General features: G+C 40.9%; 1 protein-coding gene across 1 annotated transcript; it reads left to right on the top strand.

Moving 5' to 3' along the window:
* The first annotated feature begins 6,946 nt into the window (after positions 1-6,946).
* Positions 6,947-17,147, top strand: LOC118779968 (dual specificity protein phosphatase 7-like). The gene is made up of 3 exons (XM_036532333.1): positions 6,947-7,727; positions 10,039-10,467; positions 16,376-17,147. Exons 1-3 carry the CDS (start codon positions 7,325-7,327, stop codon positions 16,681-16,683), a joined length of 1,140 nt encoding a protein of 379 aa, XP_036388226.1. The 5' UTR covers positions 6,947-7,324; the 3' UTR covers positions 16,684-17,147.
* Positions 17,148-17,429: the final 282 nt, after the last annotated feature.

Genomic DNA, 17,429 nt, shown 5'->3' with positions numbered 1-17,429 from the left:
TTTGGGGCTGGGTCAGAGACCCCTCAGATTAGATGTCTCGCTGTTTCCTCGGTTTACCACAACACTTAAGGGCTGTGCTCTGATGAGGGGCCGTTTGTTATAGCTTTTGCAAAGGGCTATGTTTCACTTATAAGGAACCATGTATAGCTAATGAAATCCCAGACCGCCTCAAATTACATTTAAGAAATATTAATACATACACAAGGTCCATTATTTACAATTAGCAGTCCTTACTTGTTCATTCTGCTAGGGTACTCTTGTTTCACTGGAGGACTTGTGTCTGCCCTCAGGGGAAGGGTCATGAATACAATCTACTTCAGTTTCATCCACAGTAATATAATGTGCATTACAGTAACAATTACAGTAACAGTTTTTGAGCCAAATACGGGCACATACTACAACTATTACAATAAGCCACCCATTTTGCCTAGACAAACAAAGAGCACCCAGCTCATAAAACAAGCTTCAAGGTTCGTGAGGACTTCAACTGCACCTTCCTTATTTTGCGTCACTGTGTGACCGGGACCTCACCTTTCAGTCAAGAAAGAACTGGGCGGGGCACTCAAAGGTGTGAAGCAAAAATATGTAATGTGACCAGATCATCACTTCGGACTCCACCTATTTTTTTATGTTCCATTGTCCCTGGCGATAACAGAGCTGTAATTAAACACCTCGGGTTGAATGTGACTCAGCGGCAAGTTTTTGTGGGTTGAAAAATGTCCCTGCTCCCTTGGCAGGTTTGTAATTAAGATAGCAGGAGATGACACATTGGCGAAGTTCAAGTGTGAGTCAACCCAGAGAATATTTAAGAATCGTAACCTAGAAAACAAAGTGCAAATAGTTGTACTTAGATACAGACGATTCATATCATTCATTCATTGTGTCTTGGCAGGGCTGCAATTCCTTATTTATGTGATCGTATCCTGGATACTACAAACGATTTTACACATTCTGCTTTTGGTCCACTTTCACTGGACCAGTTGAATGAGGCGTGTGGCTCAGATGTACAACAGCAGAGTGCTACCAGGGAGAGGATCTGAGTCCAGTGCTCTGACCCCCTGCTTCTGCATTGTGGGCTCACATTGTGGGCACCAGCTGTGCTGAAAATTTCTCCCAGTGTTGCTGGTGTGGTCTGAAATCATAACCGGTGTCAGTTTAGCCTCGTGGTACATCTTTGAGGCAGAAAGAGAAGCGGAGGACGCGGTGTTCTGAGCAGTGATCCATGAGAGCATTATAAAGCAATCTGTATGGCTCACATCTCCCATAGAGCTGCTTTCAGGAATACATCACTGTGTCAGTTTAGGCTGAGCCATCTCTGTCTTTCTTCCTTTCTTTCTTTAGACCTCTGTTTTTTAATGATTGTGATAAATTATGTGCTAGTGAAAGGTTTTTCTCTTTCTCTCAGCCTGTACACGCCTCTCCACTAAGAACATGACTCAGATCAGACTCTTTTCACAAATCTCTTAAGCCAGCCCATGCTTGTGTGCGCCTCGTATTTCAGCCTGCCTCGACAAGCGTCCCTCAGCCCAGGGACTGTCTTGCTACCTGGAAGTCCTTCCCAGAATTCATAGCACCCCCCCCCCCCAAACACCCATTCCACCGCTTTCCCTCCTGTACCATTTGCAGAGGAATCATTGCTTTTAATAATGCAGTGCGCTGATTGAGTCTGGCCTGGCCCAGGCAGTCCTCTGAGGATCACGCTATCCTCATGTTTCACAGCTCACTTCTTCACAGCTCATACTAATGGCGGCTCCCCACAGTCAGCACTGTGTCCCTGAAATGTTATCAGCATCTATTGTGATCCATGGTTATGCCTGGTGTGATGTTTTTTTTTTTTTTTTGCTTCAAAGAATCCAATGAAGAGTCTGTCACACTCCTCTGTAAAGCAGATGTCAATCAAACAGATAATTTATTTATAGAGCACATCACCATTTTAAAACATACATTTTATTATACATATAATGTATTATTAAGTATTATGTATTGTGTCATGTATGTAATATATACATATATGTATATGTTATATACATTAAACATTACAGTTAATGCTAGCTGCTCTGTTGGTGAGAGGTCTGGCTGCATCATTTGGAAACCTATTACTCCCCCTCCCATTCACTTAGTGACTGAAGATTAAAGAAAAAACCCTGACACTTACTGATCCCTTGTCTTGGAAAGTTACTCATGGGATTGATTTGGATTTTAGCTTGCGAAATGAGTAACACAGGAAGTGGGACCATTTTCCTTTTAAAATGTGACTTTGTTTTTTGTGAGATATTACAAGTCACAAAGCTGTTAGTGGTTAACCAAAAGTCTGAATTAACACCCCATATATGGATGTAATACATATATTATGTATAATAATTTACAGTTGAAACATACCACTGCTGTTGGTTTGTGAATTTAATTTTCATATTTTCATGGCATCTTGCAAATGTAACGTGGATGAAAATCACTCTGAACTCCCTGAACTAGCCCACGCTGTCCAATAGAAAACGAATAAGCTCACGTGAGGTTTTAATTACCCCCTTATTTCAATGAAGCAAGCCATCTGCAGAGAGATGGAGCCTGATCATCCACTCACCAACCTGAAAAAATGACTCTCACTTTGTACTTTGAGCTGTTGGTTAAGAATGCGCCATTTTAGTGCAATTATTATAGTTTTGACTCTCATTAGCGTGGGTGCTTTTAATCAGGTCTCCGAAGAGTAAGTTAGATTAAAGAGTTAGAACACTGTGTGAAATGTGAGGGCTTATTTACTCAGTAAATGGGCTGGACTTTTAGTGAATTGACTGAATAGTCCAATCAGGTAGCTTTCCACTGTTTGGACTGTTGAACACAAAGTTAACTTTTTTTCCATTTTCTGAATTCCTTATGGTACTGTATAAAGGTAGTGCAGAACAGTTATATATTGTATTGAATTTACAGTATGTGACTCGTGTTCACATACTATTCATGTTTTCTTTACTATGTCCATGCATGTGTAATAACATTTATGCTTTTTACGGTTTCAGGTGAAAAATGTAATAATTTCCAAATAGTAATAAGTTGCGTTCCTCTGAATGAATTGCATTTTTCCAACATAATTTACTTTTTATGAGTTCATTCTCATGCGAGCATTTCATATGGGTCTGCACTGGTATGTCAAAAACTACAATCACTATTCATGACTGATTCTATTAACTGTCACTCATTTGTGGTCAACACTGTATTTTAATTTAATAATGTGATACTGGCTATACATGCTGTACATGTATAGCCAGTATCCAATTCCAAATTGATTTTTTTTCTATCTCTTCATCATCCCCAGCCATTTCTGGTTGATGCAGTGCCACATTTCATACACTTCCACAAACATTTCTCACCACCACCAAGTTCAATTTCCACCTGCCACAATCTCTGAAATCCATTTCAGCTTTTATGTGCATGGGGACATTTTCTGACTTGTAAAAAAAAAAAAAAAAACACCAAACATAAAAAAAGAAAATGGAAAACTACTACTTGGACTCATCTGTGTTAAAAGGGAGAAGACACTGGATGGCAAATATGTGAGGACGGAGAGACAGAGAGAAAGAAAGAGGGAGCTGATGGATATTCCAGGAGTGAATGTATGAGTTGGGGGGCTAGACTGCTGCAGAATGGTGAAAATGCTACAGGAAATGCCAGCGGAGGCGTGGGAGTTGACACTATGAAGGTGGATTAACACTTGAGTGCGTTTTATAGAAACTAGCTGGTCTGCCATCCTGCACTGCGGGACCGCCAAATAGCACTTCATCTCGCCGCCGCTGTGCATTTCAGCTCTTACCTTCGCAAATTACATTAACATCTGAGTCTCGCAAAAGCTTTAGAGGAGGCCCCTTCCGGTGAACTGCAAACGCAGTTCACATAGCCTGGAGCAAACTACCACACTAACAGAGGCTAGTTTAGTAAAGGGTCTTTACTTTCTTCAGGGCTGTAGAGAAATGCTGTATTAATTCAGAGCATATTTGGACAAAATGTGTAAAATAAATCCTGACACACCCCTTGGATCATGTTGAACATCTATTGTTAGACCAGGGTGCTTTCCCCTGGCCTCTTGATACCAGGTAATTCTTGGAGCTGTGAGTTGGTGTTGACTGCACTTGAGGCCTCTCCCTTACTAGTGTGTCAAGCAGGGAGTTACACCTTTTGCACCACAGTGCTGTCTGTTGGACGGGATGGCGTAACACTGACAGTTCGCTGGAGCTGAGGGCAGTGCAGCGAGGATTGTAAAAGGCTGCATCGTAGGAGCTGACCCTGCAAATTGGTGCTATTGGCTGGTGCTGTGGGGAGTGAGTGTTATAACAAAGCATGTCTTTTGTGTTCTCTCTTTGTGGTGAGGGTAGGGATGGGGAACTGAGAGTGTGAGTGAGTGAGAGATAGGGAGAGAGAGAGAGAGAGAAAGAAAGGAGTGAGAAAAGGAATGGGAGGGGAAAATAACCCCTCTATAAGCGTGCAGCAAATCAGGTTTCGTGAACAAGAGGCACATCTGGCGGGACGCCCTACCAGCACTGCCAATTATGATGTCTTCTCTCATCACTTCCCCTTTCAGAGCCCTCCATACAAACAGTACATTCATGCGGAGAGCCGAGGCCAGCATGCCAGCTCCTCAGCAGCCTCTCCTCAGGCTTCCCTTTCTTAAAGATGCAGGAGAGGCAGGCAGCAAAATAAACAGGTTGCTCTTCAAAACTCAAAATATTATCTAGTTTTAAAACCCGTTTTATTTTTTTGTGGGGCAGCACTATTGTGCACTGCAGTTTATGGACCTGAAATGGCTCTGTTCATACTTAAAGTGGTCAAGAATTTTTTTTTTTTTAACGTGAACATTACAGTCACAATAATCTGATCAGCAATCAGAAGTGCCGTTGCTCTGTACAAAAGCATGTATGATTTCTGTTTGTCAATCTGAAGACACATTTTTATCTAAATAAAGGCGGCCTCCGAATGCCCCTAAGACTATGAAGTGAGAAGATACTCATCGCTTGATAAGTCAGGATAAGGTAATATAATATAGATAACAGGCCTGGTCTATTGTTAACACCATGGGTCACCGGAGAATCCAGGGCGCCCATCACACAAACCTCATCTCCAGAGTAAGAACTCCAGGGTGAAACAGGACATAACAAAACCCTCAAAAGATCTGCATGGTGATGGTGAATAAAAATCAAGTTGCACAGGTGATGAATCCGTGAGGAAATGATCCAGATTATTATTGTTACTTACATACTGAAATTATTCTATGTTGCAATAATTATGCCTTTCTGTTTTAAAACTGTATTCTGAAAACAAGATGGAATATGTTCTCTAAATGCATGCTATGATCGCATTGTATCACAGGAAATAAAATTCCTATTATATTCCTATATATCCTTAAACAGCCTTGCTTTATTTCCTGATCGGAGAATTTTGGAAGTGCACTTCTTAAGCCTTGAGAGCTTCCACATTGGGCTGTTTTTAATTGTACTAGAAGTCCGGCTCAGTCAGAAAGCCTGTTGCTTATTGTTCGTGGAAGAGCCAGGATGAGAGGAATGGAAACACAAGAGCTGACAGTTTGGAGTAAGTGTAACTCATCCGGCCGCATAAAGAGCCATTGTCTGCTGCCAGAGCACCCTCTGCCTCCTGCCGTGCAGCTGTGATCAAATCAAATGTTCCTCTTTTTATTTTCATACGACTCCTTTTAAACATTCTGTCAATGAATGCCATTTCCAATTCCATCAAACTCCTCTAATAGTTCTGCCCCTCCACTCTCGCCAAGGGTGGGTGGCGCATTTGAATTTTGACAGTTAATAAGCCAAAACAGGTCGTTAATGCTTACTTGCATTGTATAACTTTAAGGACAGGTGAATTACTACTGGTCAGTGAGGGGGGGGTCTTCACAATCCAAACACTGTTCTGTTGGTGTGATCATGTAATTATTTCAGTCTATACTCCTGGTGCAAGGACTGAAATTGTGATTTGTGCACCTGTTCGCAAACAAAACTCATACTGTTACAATTGGCATGAAAAGTAGGTGATCACACCTGGCCTTGAATTCTTTAAGCACTTTTCCATAATCTCAACTGCCTTATAATTTTATACACTGTGACATATGAATGGAAATATTGCCAGACTTGACTCCTTGATTTTAACAAGCACCCCAGTTAGCTGTAACTGTATGTTTCAGACCAGGGCATGTTAAATTAGCCCTTTCATAAGCCTTTCTTTTCTTAACTATCTGAATGGCCCAAATATGTACGCATTTCTGGGTTAATGTGACGAGTGAATTAATATCAAAACATCTTGCTTTACTTTTACAAGTTCAAATTGTCAGGTACTTTACCCGGAGGGGCGCCTCATTCACAATCAGCTTTCTATTATCAGCAGAGTACAGGCGTTGGGCACTGTCTTTAAAAAGACCGCTCTGTTTCAGTTATGATGTTGAGGGATACTAATTTACATGGCACATACTTTACGGTCGTTTTTTTCAGTGGCCCGATTTTGAGAACCTTGCGATTAATGTCTGGACCCCTCCCCCCGGATAAACTACAAATGAATGGTTCAAAGTCCGAATCTGCACCAGAGGTTCAGTAATGGCATTAGCAACGAAGACACCCTGGAAGTGTATTTGAATCACATGCGTACAACGTTTTGCGTAATTGTACCATTGAGAGTTGCTATTCCCAATTATGAATCAAATGGGAGAGGCATTAGGAAAAAATAGCTATTTGATCCTTAAACACTGTCATTCATAGAACCGATTATGAGCGACAACACGGGTATACAAGGTGCGTAAACTTAAAAGTGAGAACATTGACGTTGACCAGTATATCCACTTACAAAACTACCCACTGTGTCTTTAAATCCTTCGGCTAAAACTCCTCCTTCTGCTGTGACACGGCTGTCTGCAAAACCCTTTTAATTCGGACTGTCACAGTGTGGTTGCAGGAAATGACAAACGGGAGGGAGGCACAGTTGAATGGCTGGCGAACATGCTGAAATAATGATCTCAACAATAAATCCAAAATTTGAATTCCGTCATATGTGTAACATTTAATCTGTCGTGAATATCCGCGCGTGGCGTTACATCTCATGGACCTCGACAGTAAAAAACGTATCTTCCAAGTTCAAGGGAGTGAACTAAAATATTCTTCATGTTTTTTTGCAATACCTTAGCGTCGTGATCTGTCCCTGCAAGCATATTGTCACTCACTAATTTGGAGGAGGACCACCACCACCACCACAGTGTGTGTGGTGTTTTACGTGGGGGCAGTTTCAGTGCTGTGATTTCCCTTCATTTTATTGCAAATAACAGCCTGAGTATATTTCCCTCATGAAAAATAATCTTTGGAGCGGTTCCCGGGACATGACCATGATGATGCCGAGCAAAAGTGTGGAATGGCTGCAAGACGAACTGGAATCCGGTGGGAGCTCGCTACTTCTGTTGGATTGCCGATCGCACGAGCTCTTCGAATCATCTCACATAGAGACGGCCATCAATTTGGCAATACCGGGGCTGATGCTCCGAAGGCTCAAAAAGGGGAATTTACCGATCCGATCCATTATCCCGAACAACGAGGATAAGGAGAAGTTCGTCAAACGGTGCAAGACCGACACGGTAGTTCTGTACGACGAGGCCACCTCGGACTGGCAGGAGAACGGAGCAGCGAGCTCTGTGCTTGGGCTCTTGCTGCAGAAGCTCCGAGACGACGGATGTAAGGCTTATTACTTGGAGGGTAAGTTTGGCTATAATTGTAGCACTGATAACTTGTGCACATATGACATGATTATTTAGTATGAGTATGCATTGGTAATTTTACACGATGGATGAGCTGTCCGAAATTTTTACAAGGTAGTCTTACCAGGACATAAGCTTTTTAACGCTGTCTAGGAGGCTGAGTAATTTCGCTTCTAGCTAGTATCCAAGCTTTCCCCTCTCGATAACTAGCTAGGTATCTAATTTTCGCGTCCCAACTAGAACTTACATAAGACGACTAAACTAAATAGCTATTCAGACTATATGCAACATTTGCTATCGCTTTGGCTAAACTGTCGTGTGTTAAACACTACATACTTTTCAAGTCCAGCCAACTTGCTAAAACGGAATGAAATGTCATGCACTGCTTGTTCCCGCTAAATATCACTGGATTGGTTATAGCTTGTCAGCTAGCTAGCTAGCCAGCTGCAGTTCGCTAGCTAGATCTTGGCATCTGTAACGTTAAGGCTAGTCAGCTAGTTTACAAGCGAATTTCAGGTACTTCGAAAGTAGCGCTTAGATAGCGAAGGGGGCTGTTACATAGTCTTTTTAAATTTCACCCTAGGCAACCAGATTACTAACGTTAGCTAATGCCCCAACAAGCATCACGTTTTCAGTATCCTTTCTAAATGCCAAAAGTAGCTGCTTAGATGACGTTAGCCAGTTGAATGTCGAGTAACGTCAAATCACTCCAGTAAGCTACCTAGCGAGCATGCTTTTAACGAACATTGTTCAACTTTTCATAATTCAAGTTATTTCATATTATTGAGTTAGATAAACTACAACAAGCTGACCGACAGTTAGCACTGTAAACAGAAAGAAAAGAAACAGAAAACTAATCAGTTTAGCTAAGTTAGCCAGCTGGCTAGCTAACGTAAGTGATAAATAACGATACACTAACCTCGCGAGATGGCGGTGTATTGTCTGGCTAATTTGTGGTAGGTGAAAAGGCTAACTCTAGATAGCGAGCGCAGGGCATTTGTTTAACAGGCGTCTCTTAATTAGCCAGTTGGCTAGTTAGCTAACAGCTGCAGTACGACGCAGCATGATAGCCAGCTAGGTACTTGTGCGCACACTGAATTTGTAGCTAAATCGTTAATCACAATGTCAAAATTGTATTACGCAAAAGCAACATTACCCAGGAGGAAATTCGACATCCGCGATTATTAACGCTAATATGTTTAGATACGAATTTCGAGGAATGCGTCTCTAGATTTGCAATTCAAACTTTGTGAAAGAATGTGAGGGAGACAAAGATGTTTTCAATTAAATTTCCAAAATGGCTCCGCCATGTTGTCTTCCTTCAGGAAAATGCCATGTATTTCATGAATGGACTGGAAGAAAAACGGATGCGCACCTGCGTCCAATAGCGAAGTTAAAAAACAAATAGTACAGATTGATATAACTAATACGATTTAATGCAGCGTCGCTTGGTACGAGGCGCGTTTTTAATGTTAATCCTCTGAATTAAATTTATTGTTACAAAATGACTCTCATTCACAAAAAGTCCACCCGAAACGTATATGGAATACTTAACTAGCTAACCAATCTTATGCCAGAAACATTATTGTCAATATGCCAGTTTTAAGCGATTTGTAAGCAGACCTACAGTAATGAGCTGTGTGTGTATATCAATAGCTATTAATTTAAGGAAAATCATATACATTAAACTAAAAACGTAATTGTCAGTCCAGCTGTGCGATAAGTCTTCCATCTTAGAATAGAAGTTATTTTAATGAACTTTGATACGCGGAATTTGTTAGAAGCTATAACATTTACATGGATATTAAAATATTTCCCTATTATGAAATAAAAGGAGCTCCCGTTGGGAAAATGATAATAGGCAATGGCATAAACTGACTTGGCTTTCAGTGAAGCAGTAATGTGTGAAATGTATTAATAACAAAAATAAAACACTAATACGGCATTTTGCATTATGTCAGTGTACACCAGTTCAAGGCCTCAGAGGCAGGTTGTAGGTTTAACCTCCACAACCACTCTCTGTGTGGGTGATTGTGCAAATTCAGTAGCCAAATGAACAGTTTTTTGTGATTGGGTTTTGATCCAGTATTGTAATGTCAGCATTATCTCACATGTTCCAAGAAATGTGTGGTAATGTGCACCCTATCAGAGCCACATCGTGCTGTTCTCAATGTGTAGTGTTTTGATTCAGTGATACCAAAGTAACTGATGGGGCAGTGTGTTCTGTAAAACCCTTACTTTTTCTCAAAGAGAATGCTTCATTTCCCATGAAATTTTACATATGGTCCTGGTTGCGTGCATTGTTACAGGGGGATTCAACAAGTTTCAGACGGAGTACCCTGAGCACTGCGAGACCAACCTGGATAGCTCCTGCCCCAGCAGCTCACCCCCACAGTCAGTTTTGGGTCTGGGCGGGCTGAGGATCAGCTCCGATTGTTCTGATGGGGAGTCGGACCGGGAGCCAGGCAGTGCCACAGAGTCAGAGGGAAGCCCCTTGCCCAACAACCAGCCTGCCTTCCCTGTTCAGATCCTTCCCTATCTTTACCTTGGCTGTGCCAAAGACTCCACCAACCTTGATGTGCTGGGCAAGTACAACATTAAGTACATCCTGAACGTAACACCCAACCTGCCCAACATGTTTGAGCATGACGGTGACTTCAAGTACAAACAAATCCCCATCTCAGATCACTGGAGCCAAAACCTCTCGCAGTTTTTTCCAGAGGCCATTTCTTTCATTGGTAAGTGGCATATTGTGGTTTTCTTTTTTTTTTCATTTAAACATGGTACTGAAATTTCCCATGCATTACACACTAAATATTAAGAGTATTTTGCCCTGTTCCTTCCATTTGCTCATTTTTTGAGAAGATAACTCATGGTTTTTATTCATTTGACTATGAAAGGAGCCACCTTTTTTGTTTTTCAACCACAGTTCATTCATTAACATTTCAGACTGACTTACCTCACTGCATGAGACATTACAGTATACTCTGAAAAAAGTTAAATATTTCTGTTTAGATGATAATTTTTCCACCATTAATGTTATTCTAAATGTTCTTTGTGCAGTCCCAAAACATACATGATTTAACAATTGCAGCAACTGTCCAGTTGGGGAAGTGCAGCGTTTTGAATATTGAGGCCATTTGAAGTTGTAACCTGGCTAAAAGACATCATGTTTGCAAGCAGTGTTCATTGAACTGTAAAAGCAGATATCCGTTCCCTCACTTAAAGGATAACAAGCCAAGGGAAGTCGTGTTATAGATTCACTTGAAGTCACCCACAGGTTACTTATCAGATTTGTGTCACGGCAGGCCACATTAATCTGTGATCTCTTTCCTGTGAGCTGTCTGATAACAACTGGGAGGATGTTGCTGGTTTTAAAGATTATGCATGATGCAGCAGACTTTCGTTTTGTGATGGCTACATTTCAGAAAGCTTTGCAGCCTGATGATTAACTGATCTTGTGCAGGCATTGCACTGATATTAAAGCTTCGTCCTTCCTTGATGTTAGAATAGGATGATACAGTACATGGAAGTAAAATTCATGTTGAGTTCACCTTTTGCAACTCTGGGGGATGTAAAAGGCTTGAAGGTAAAATGGAACATACAAAGTGAATGTGAACCACAGAACAGTACACTGATCATTTTTGAGTGAGGTGTTCAGTCTTTCATACAGGCTGCACATTTGAGGGATCGTAAACTATATTTGTGTTACATTCAGATTACCTGTGAACAACATTGTTGTGAAACGCATCCTTGCTGGCTTTCTATGAAATAATTTTGCGATGACGTGTTGTGTAAGCATGAAAAACAAAGCGGGTATCACGGCCAAAAATGACAAGTTATACAAGTGTACATTTTTTATTTGGTTATTTTATTATTTTCCCATCACACAAAACTGAGCTGTAATCAGTGACATCTATTGTAAAGTGAGGCAGTTTTTAAAGATGCCATGATGGCAGTTCAACAACATTTGAGCTAGCTGCTTTACTCCCATCTTCCATTGTTCTCTAGAAATGCGTACAGCCACTGTCATAATTTAGTTAATTTGAAATTCATTATTTACAAAAAATAGGGCTGTCACTATTGCTTCTGTTTGTTGTATTTTTAGCTTTGCCTTGGGGAAGTGTTGCTTTTTGCTGGGCATGTTATGAATTGTATAATTTTGTGCCTGCTTCAAAATGAAAGTTAACAAGCAACATCTAGAAGTCAAATCTTGAGGGTTTGATCAGCGCAAGAGTGGTGATGAAGCTTTTTAAAAGCAGTAGTTTTTTTTTTTTTTTTTTTTTTTCCGGAAATGCATCTTGACTTCATGTGGCTTGTGGGTTAACAGTCCCAGCTACTGCTTCTTCAACACATCCTGTGCAAGGCCACATTTGTACTGAGAACTGTATTTATTGAGAAATATACTACAGTACTGAGACTTTACGGGTAGTTTAATCGACAGGTCTGTTAATGATTCTGTGCGATATTGCTAAACCTTCAGTCTGTTTTTATATACAGGTTTTTACTTGGGAATGGTACCATCAGTTCAGTACAAAGAACAGGTATGAGCAAAGAGTAGAGATGCATTGGTAATACATTGTGAGTTCAGTTTAAAGACAACTCAAAAACTTGTACCAAATCCACTGTGTTCAGTTTAATCAGTTCAGACAATCTACAGTGATCAGAAATCTCTAGCAAGCGTTTCTGTGAAGTATTCAGACTTGGAATATTAGGGAAATAAGGTTTTTGTGGGAAAAGTTGAGGATTTCCATGCATGAACAAACATGTGTTGCTGTGGCATCTAGTGATAAAGGGGATGGAATTTAACAGATAATGTTAAATGTTGATTGAAGGTTGATTTGTGCAAGTGTCCATTAAAATTGGGATTAATTAGCCTTATAGTTGTCTCTAGTGATACTGTACATACATTTCTGTAACATACAATACTTCAGTGACATTCAAATCTACTCATTTGCCCTCTCTTTTCTCTTGTAATTCTGTTAGCACATTCTACGCCAAGTACATGGGAATTTGGAATGTTTGGCTGCTGAAAATGTTCAGTGCAATGTTTGTTTTTACAAAGTGCCACTGTTGAGTAGAAAAACAACAACTGAAAAGGTCAAGTGAGTAGGGGGAAGCTATGGCTATTGTGGCAAATCTCAGGCTCATTTACTATTGAATATGTGGGTGGTGGGTAGAAACTCTCCATTAATATAGAGAATACAGTGTTTCTGAAACTTAGAACTGTAAAGTTGAAATTCTGGGTTTTTTGCAGTGGTGTGTGGTTGTCTGCTCCAGATTTGCTAATCACCAAACCTCTTCACTCACACAGGGTGCACAAGAAAAAACTTGAGAAGCCACAAGAGTTTAATATTTGGGTTGTACCTTTGTCTTACCAGTTGAATGGAAGCAAGAAAAAGCATATTGAATTTTTAAACTTATTTAATTGATTTCTGGAATATTTTGAAATTGTAGGACTATTACTTGATTAAATTAGTTAACCTACCCTTTACCTTTTGTTTTGTGGTGATCTTGTGTCTTGGACTTTCTTAAAGGAAGCTAGGAAGAAAATAGGTGCATATTCTAATTTCTGTTTACATATGAGAGTTCACTCCAGTTCTGTCCACCACTGTATTGCTGAATGCGACATTTGGCATGGTTTGGTTAGGGATTGAATCCATAAACGTCCAATGTCAGGACAGACACTGACCACTAGTCTGCTCACTGTGTGTGTACAAAGCAGTGGGGCCTAGTTAGGGGGCTGCACACTGATCACCATGGTGTTTCCTGCAAAACCCATCAAGGAGAGAGAGCTCACATTCCAGATGGAATAAACTGTGTTTTGCCATTCAGGATCTGTTCACTCAAAGAGTTTGCTTGCAGGCGAGAAATGTATGAAAAACCCTGCAGTCTCATCCGATTCTTGGATTTAGTTTTCTCCTCAATTATTCTCCACATTTTCATAATGCTTAACTGCTCTTCAGGCTCTGGGAATTCATCGTGACATATCTGTTTGATGATTGCTTTGTGTAAGTGCCCACCCTAGAATCTTGAATATGAATATGAATATGAACATGCCACAAATATGAAATATTTGTGGCATGTTTCAGCAGCTAAACATCTTACTTGGAGATGCTTTCTGGCTTCCTCAAGTCTGCTTCGCTTCAACAAGGAGGAAAAAAGCATTGAGTCGTGCAGCGCGTTCATGTACTTAGTGTTAATGGCAGGAAATGGAGGATTACCTCGCCCACTCATGTTGCATTTTTTTTTCCTCAAATGTGGCCACTATGTCAAATCGACAGCGAAACTGCTTTCAAGATTAATTTTGAGACAAGGGGAGGAAAGACGTAGAGCACCAAGCACTAAAAACATCCTGTCTGTAGCTGAACATTTCTCCTTTCTGTTTGCAGCCACAGAGTGTGTCTCCTCCCTGTTGTGGCTCCCTCTTTTATTGTCAAAGTCTCATGGCTGTTTTCCACTCTGTACACTGGTCAGGGCTGAAAAGACTGTCCAGTGCTAAAAGGATTTAGGGCCTCCAAACCCTGGAAAAAAAAACAAAAACCTCCAAAGAAAAACCCTGAAATTAAATTGTTCCCATTGTGGAGTTGTAATTATGGGTGTAGCTTGTCTGCAGAAAACTAGTACAAAATGCAGGGTTCCGCGTAGCCTTTTTTTTCCTCTTTCTTTCTTGCTTTCACTTCCTCTTGAATGGAAACCCTTTTTAACCTCTCATAAAGAAATTTCTTGAAGTCTGGAAGGGCATGAGAATAACAATCTCACCCCGAGTGCATACACATGCAGAGCTAATCCGGAACTGTATGGTAGATGAGCGAGCAAGGGTCTCACAGAATGATTCTGTTTGCGTATACAGTGTGTAATGCATTAGGTAGTCACAAGGTAAACCAAGTCCTGCTCTCTTCACGTAGTGATAATCTGGAGCAGAGTGAACGGTAGGATCTCTGTTCACATGAAGTCAGAGTCATCCAGTAGAGATGGGAATACTGTGTGCCAATGGGGCTGTAACACTGCTGTAGAAAAAAAAAAGAGGTCAGTTGGCTTACCATCCCTCTTGAATATATTTCACTTTTGGGAGAGCCGTGACCTGGTGAATGTGTGACCGTGTTAATGGGTCAGTCAGCAGGGTCGCTTGTCTCCCTCCAGAGGAGGAAAGCGCTCCTAAATATGCGCTTTCATTCGGTGTTTGCTTATGGCACCTCGTGGTGCCGTTGTATTCCTAGGAAAACCGGGAATTAATGACACATACTCTCAGCCGCTCTTGTGGTTTAAAACCCAACAACAGCCATATATTTTCTGTACTCTAGCGCCTGAAGCAAAACAGATGTGCCGTTGTGAGGGAAGAGGGGGATGGGGGTTATGAAAACTCTCCATTATCTGCCATGTTAATCTCGGCATGCTGTCATAATGCACACACAGCACATGTTTATATTGATCTGAAGCACTTTTCATGTAAGAGAAGTGAGACTTGTTTTCCATTTGTTCTAAACGTTTGTGTTAGCATTACCGGCACTGCATTCATGTTAAAACTCTATCTAACATTTTATGGGAGAAGGACAGCTGTGGGGTAGTGGTTAGGATTCTGTGTGCTTGATCAGGGTGTAACCTGCCTTTTGGTGGTCTTGTGAAAGTGAGGTGTCCGCAGTGTGACCATTATGACAATGTTAAATGGATTTAAGTTTTGCGCTTAATTTGCGGGCGTATTTATTTATTATTATTTATTAATTTGTGGGGTTGATTTTACAATTGAGAATAAGATGCACTGGAGTGTAGATCTACCAGGTGAAAGGAAGACTCGGCAGGTCGTGTTAGGTTTTGCTATATCGTACGGGGGACTTTTATTGTGGAGCACATTCATAAGAAAAATAAATTTCACTGCCTCAAGCTGACAGTGTCTCTGAGGCTGCTGACCTCAATCTTTAAAGTTGCAGCTGGAGTCTAAATGTGTTGCTGTCATACATCAAAAAAGGAAAGTGGAGAGAAGCACTTCGCTTTGGGTAGTGCTAATGGCATATCAGTGCACAATGGCATACCATAAACCCAGCTACACTCAGCTGGTGAATAATGTATAACGTCTGCTCATGTGCTGGAACTGTTGCAAGGAAATGTTTGTGGAGTAAATCAATAGAGATGATTTTTTTTTTCTTTTTACTGAAGTTCATGGGTCAAATGGGTTTTTGTAGTGTGGTAATACCCCTTCAGTGTTACGTCTTTGGGAATTCTAGAAAGTGTAGGAATAACATGCTAAACCAGCCTGCAATGCAATTCATTGAATTCCAGCTGTGCCCTTGAGCAAGGTGCTTTACCTGGAGCACTCAGCAAAATTCGAGCCATATAAATGAATTCCAGAATTTGCAAGTGTTTTTGGATAAAAGGATTGGAAATAATGAAAGGCTGAGGACATGTCCACGCATTTGATTATGTTTCATTTAGAGGCTGAAGAAGAATGTGGAACAGGAATGACAAAGATGGATGGTCTTCACAGTATTTATGTATCTGTTTATTCTATTCAGTTAGCTCACTTGCTGTGTTGTCTACCCCAGGTTTGCTGTGTACTGATTGTGAGCTTTGTCATGGAAATAAAGTGCAGATACATGATCTTGATGTACTGCATCTTGGACTGATGTTCTCCTTCTCTGTGCCCCTCAGACGAGGCTCGTTCCAAAAAGTGCGGGATCCTGGTGCACTGCCTGGCGGGAATCAGTCGCTCGGTAACGGTGACGGTGGCCTACCTGATGCAGAAGCTCAACCTGTCCCTCAACGATGCCTACGACTTCGTCAAGCGGAAGAAGTCCAACATCTCGCCCAACTTCAACTTCATGGGGCAGCTCTTGGACTTCGAGAGGACTCTAGGGCTGAACAGCCCGTGTGACAACCGGTCGCCCAACGACCAGCTCTTCTTCACCACGCCAACCAATCACAACGTTTTCCAGCTTGACACGCTGGAGTCAACATGAAGATCAGGAGCAGGGGTGGGGACAGCCACCTCCTTGAATGTTTTATCTCTCAACTCCTGAAGCATTTCAATCCTGTCGCCCAGGCTTGGTGCATGCTAGGAGCACAGAGGGGAGAAGGCTCCTGGTACTGCTGCTTGGACAGGCTTCACTTGGTGGGCCCACTCTAGTTGCCCTGCGGCTACTTCAGTGATTGAGAAGTGGCTTCTCTTGCCTTTGGAACAGACTGTTCTTTTTTTGTCTTTTTTTTTTTTTTTTGGAAAAAGCGAGTAATAGACTGGAAAATGCTACAAAGAGCTTCATACAAAGAGAGGAAGAAGGAACTGCAGCGCTTAACTTATTGTTGTCTGTTTAGGCAACGCCCTCGACCTCCTGACAAGAAAGGTGCCAATGTAGTGTCTGCCGGGATTTTTTTCTGGAGGTGGTCTCACTCTACTGAATGTAGGGTCTGATTTTGAAACAAAGAAAGAAACACAAAAACAAGTATACATACATGCATATAATGTGTATGTTTATACTTTTTGTGTGTATGTATATATATATGTATATGTGTGTGTGAAAGTATATATCTATATATACATATATCTATATCTATATATATATATATATATATATATATATATATATATATATATATATATATATATAATATATATATATATATATATATATACACACACACACACACGCAAAGTACATTTTTTCCAAAACTGAAACAATACAATAATGGCTGAACCTATCTTAGATTG

Source organism: Megalops cyprinoides, chromosome 6 (assembly GCF_013368585.1).
Source record: "Megalops cyprinoides isolate fMegCyp1 chromosome 6, fMegCyp1.pri, whole genome shotgun sequence".
Taxonomy (NCBI): Eukaryota; Metazoa; Chordata; class Actinopteri; order Elopiformes; family Megalopidae; genus Megalops; species Megalops cyprinoides.
This window is presented reverse-complemented; position numbering and strand designations above follow the sequence as displayed.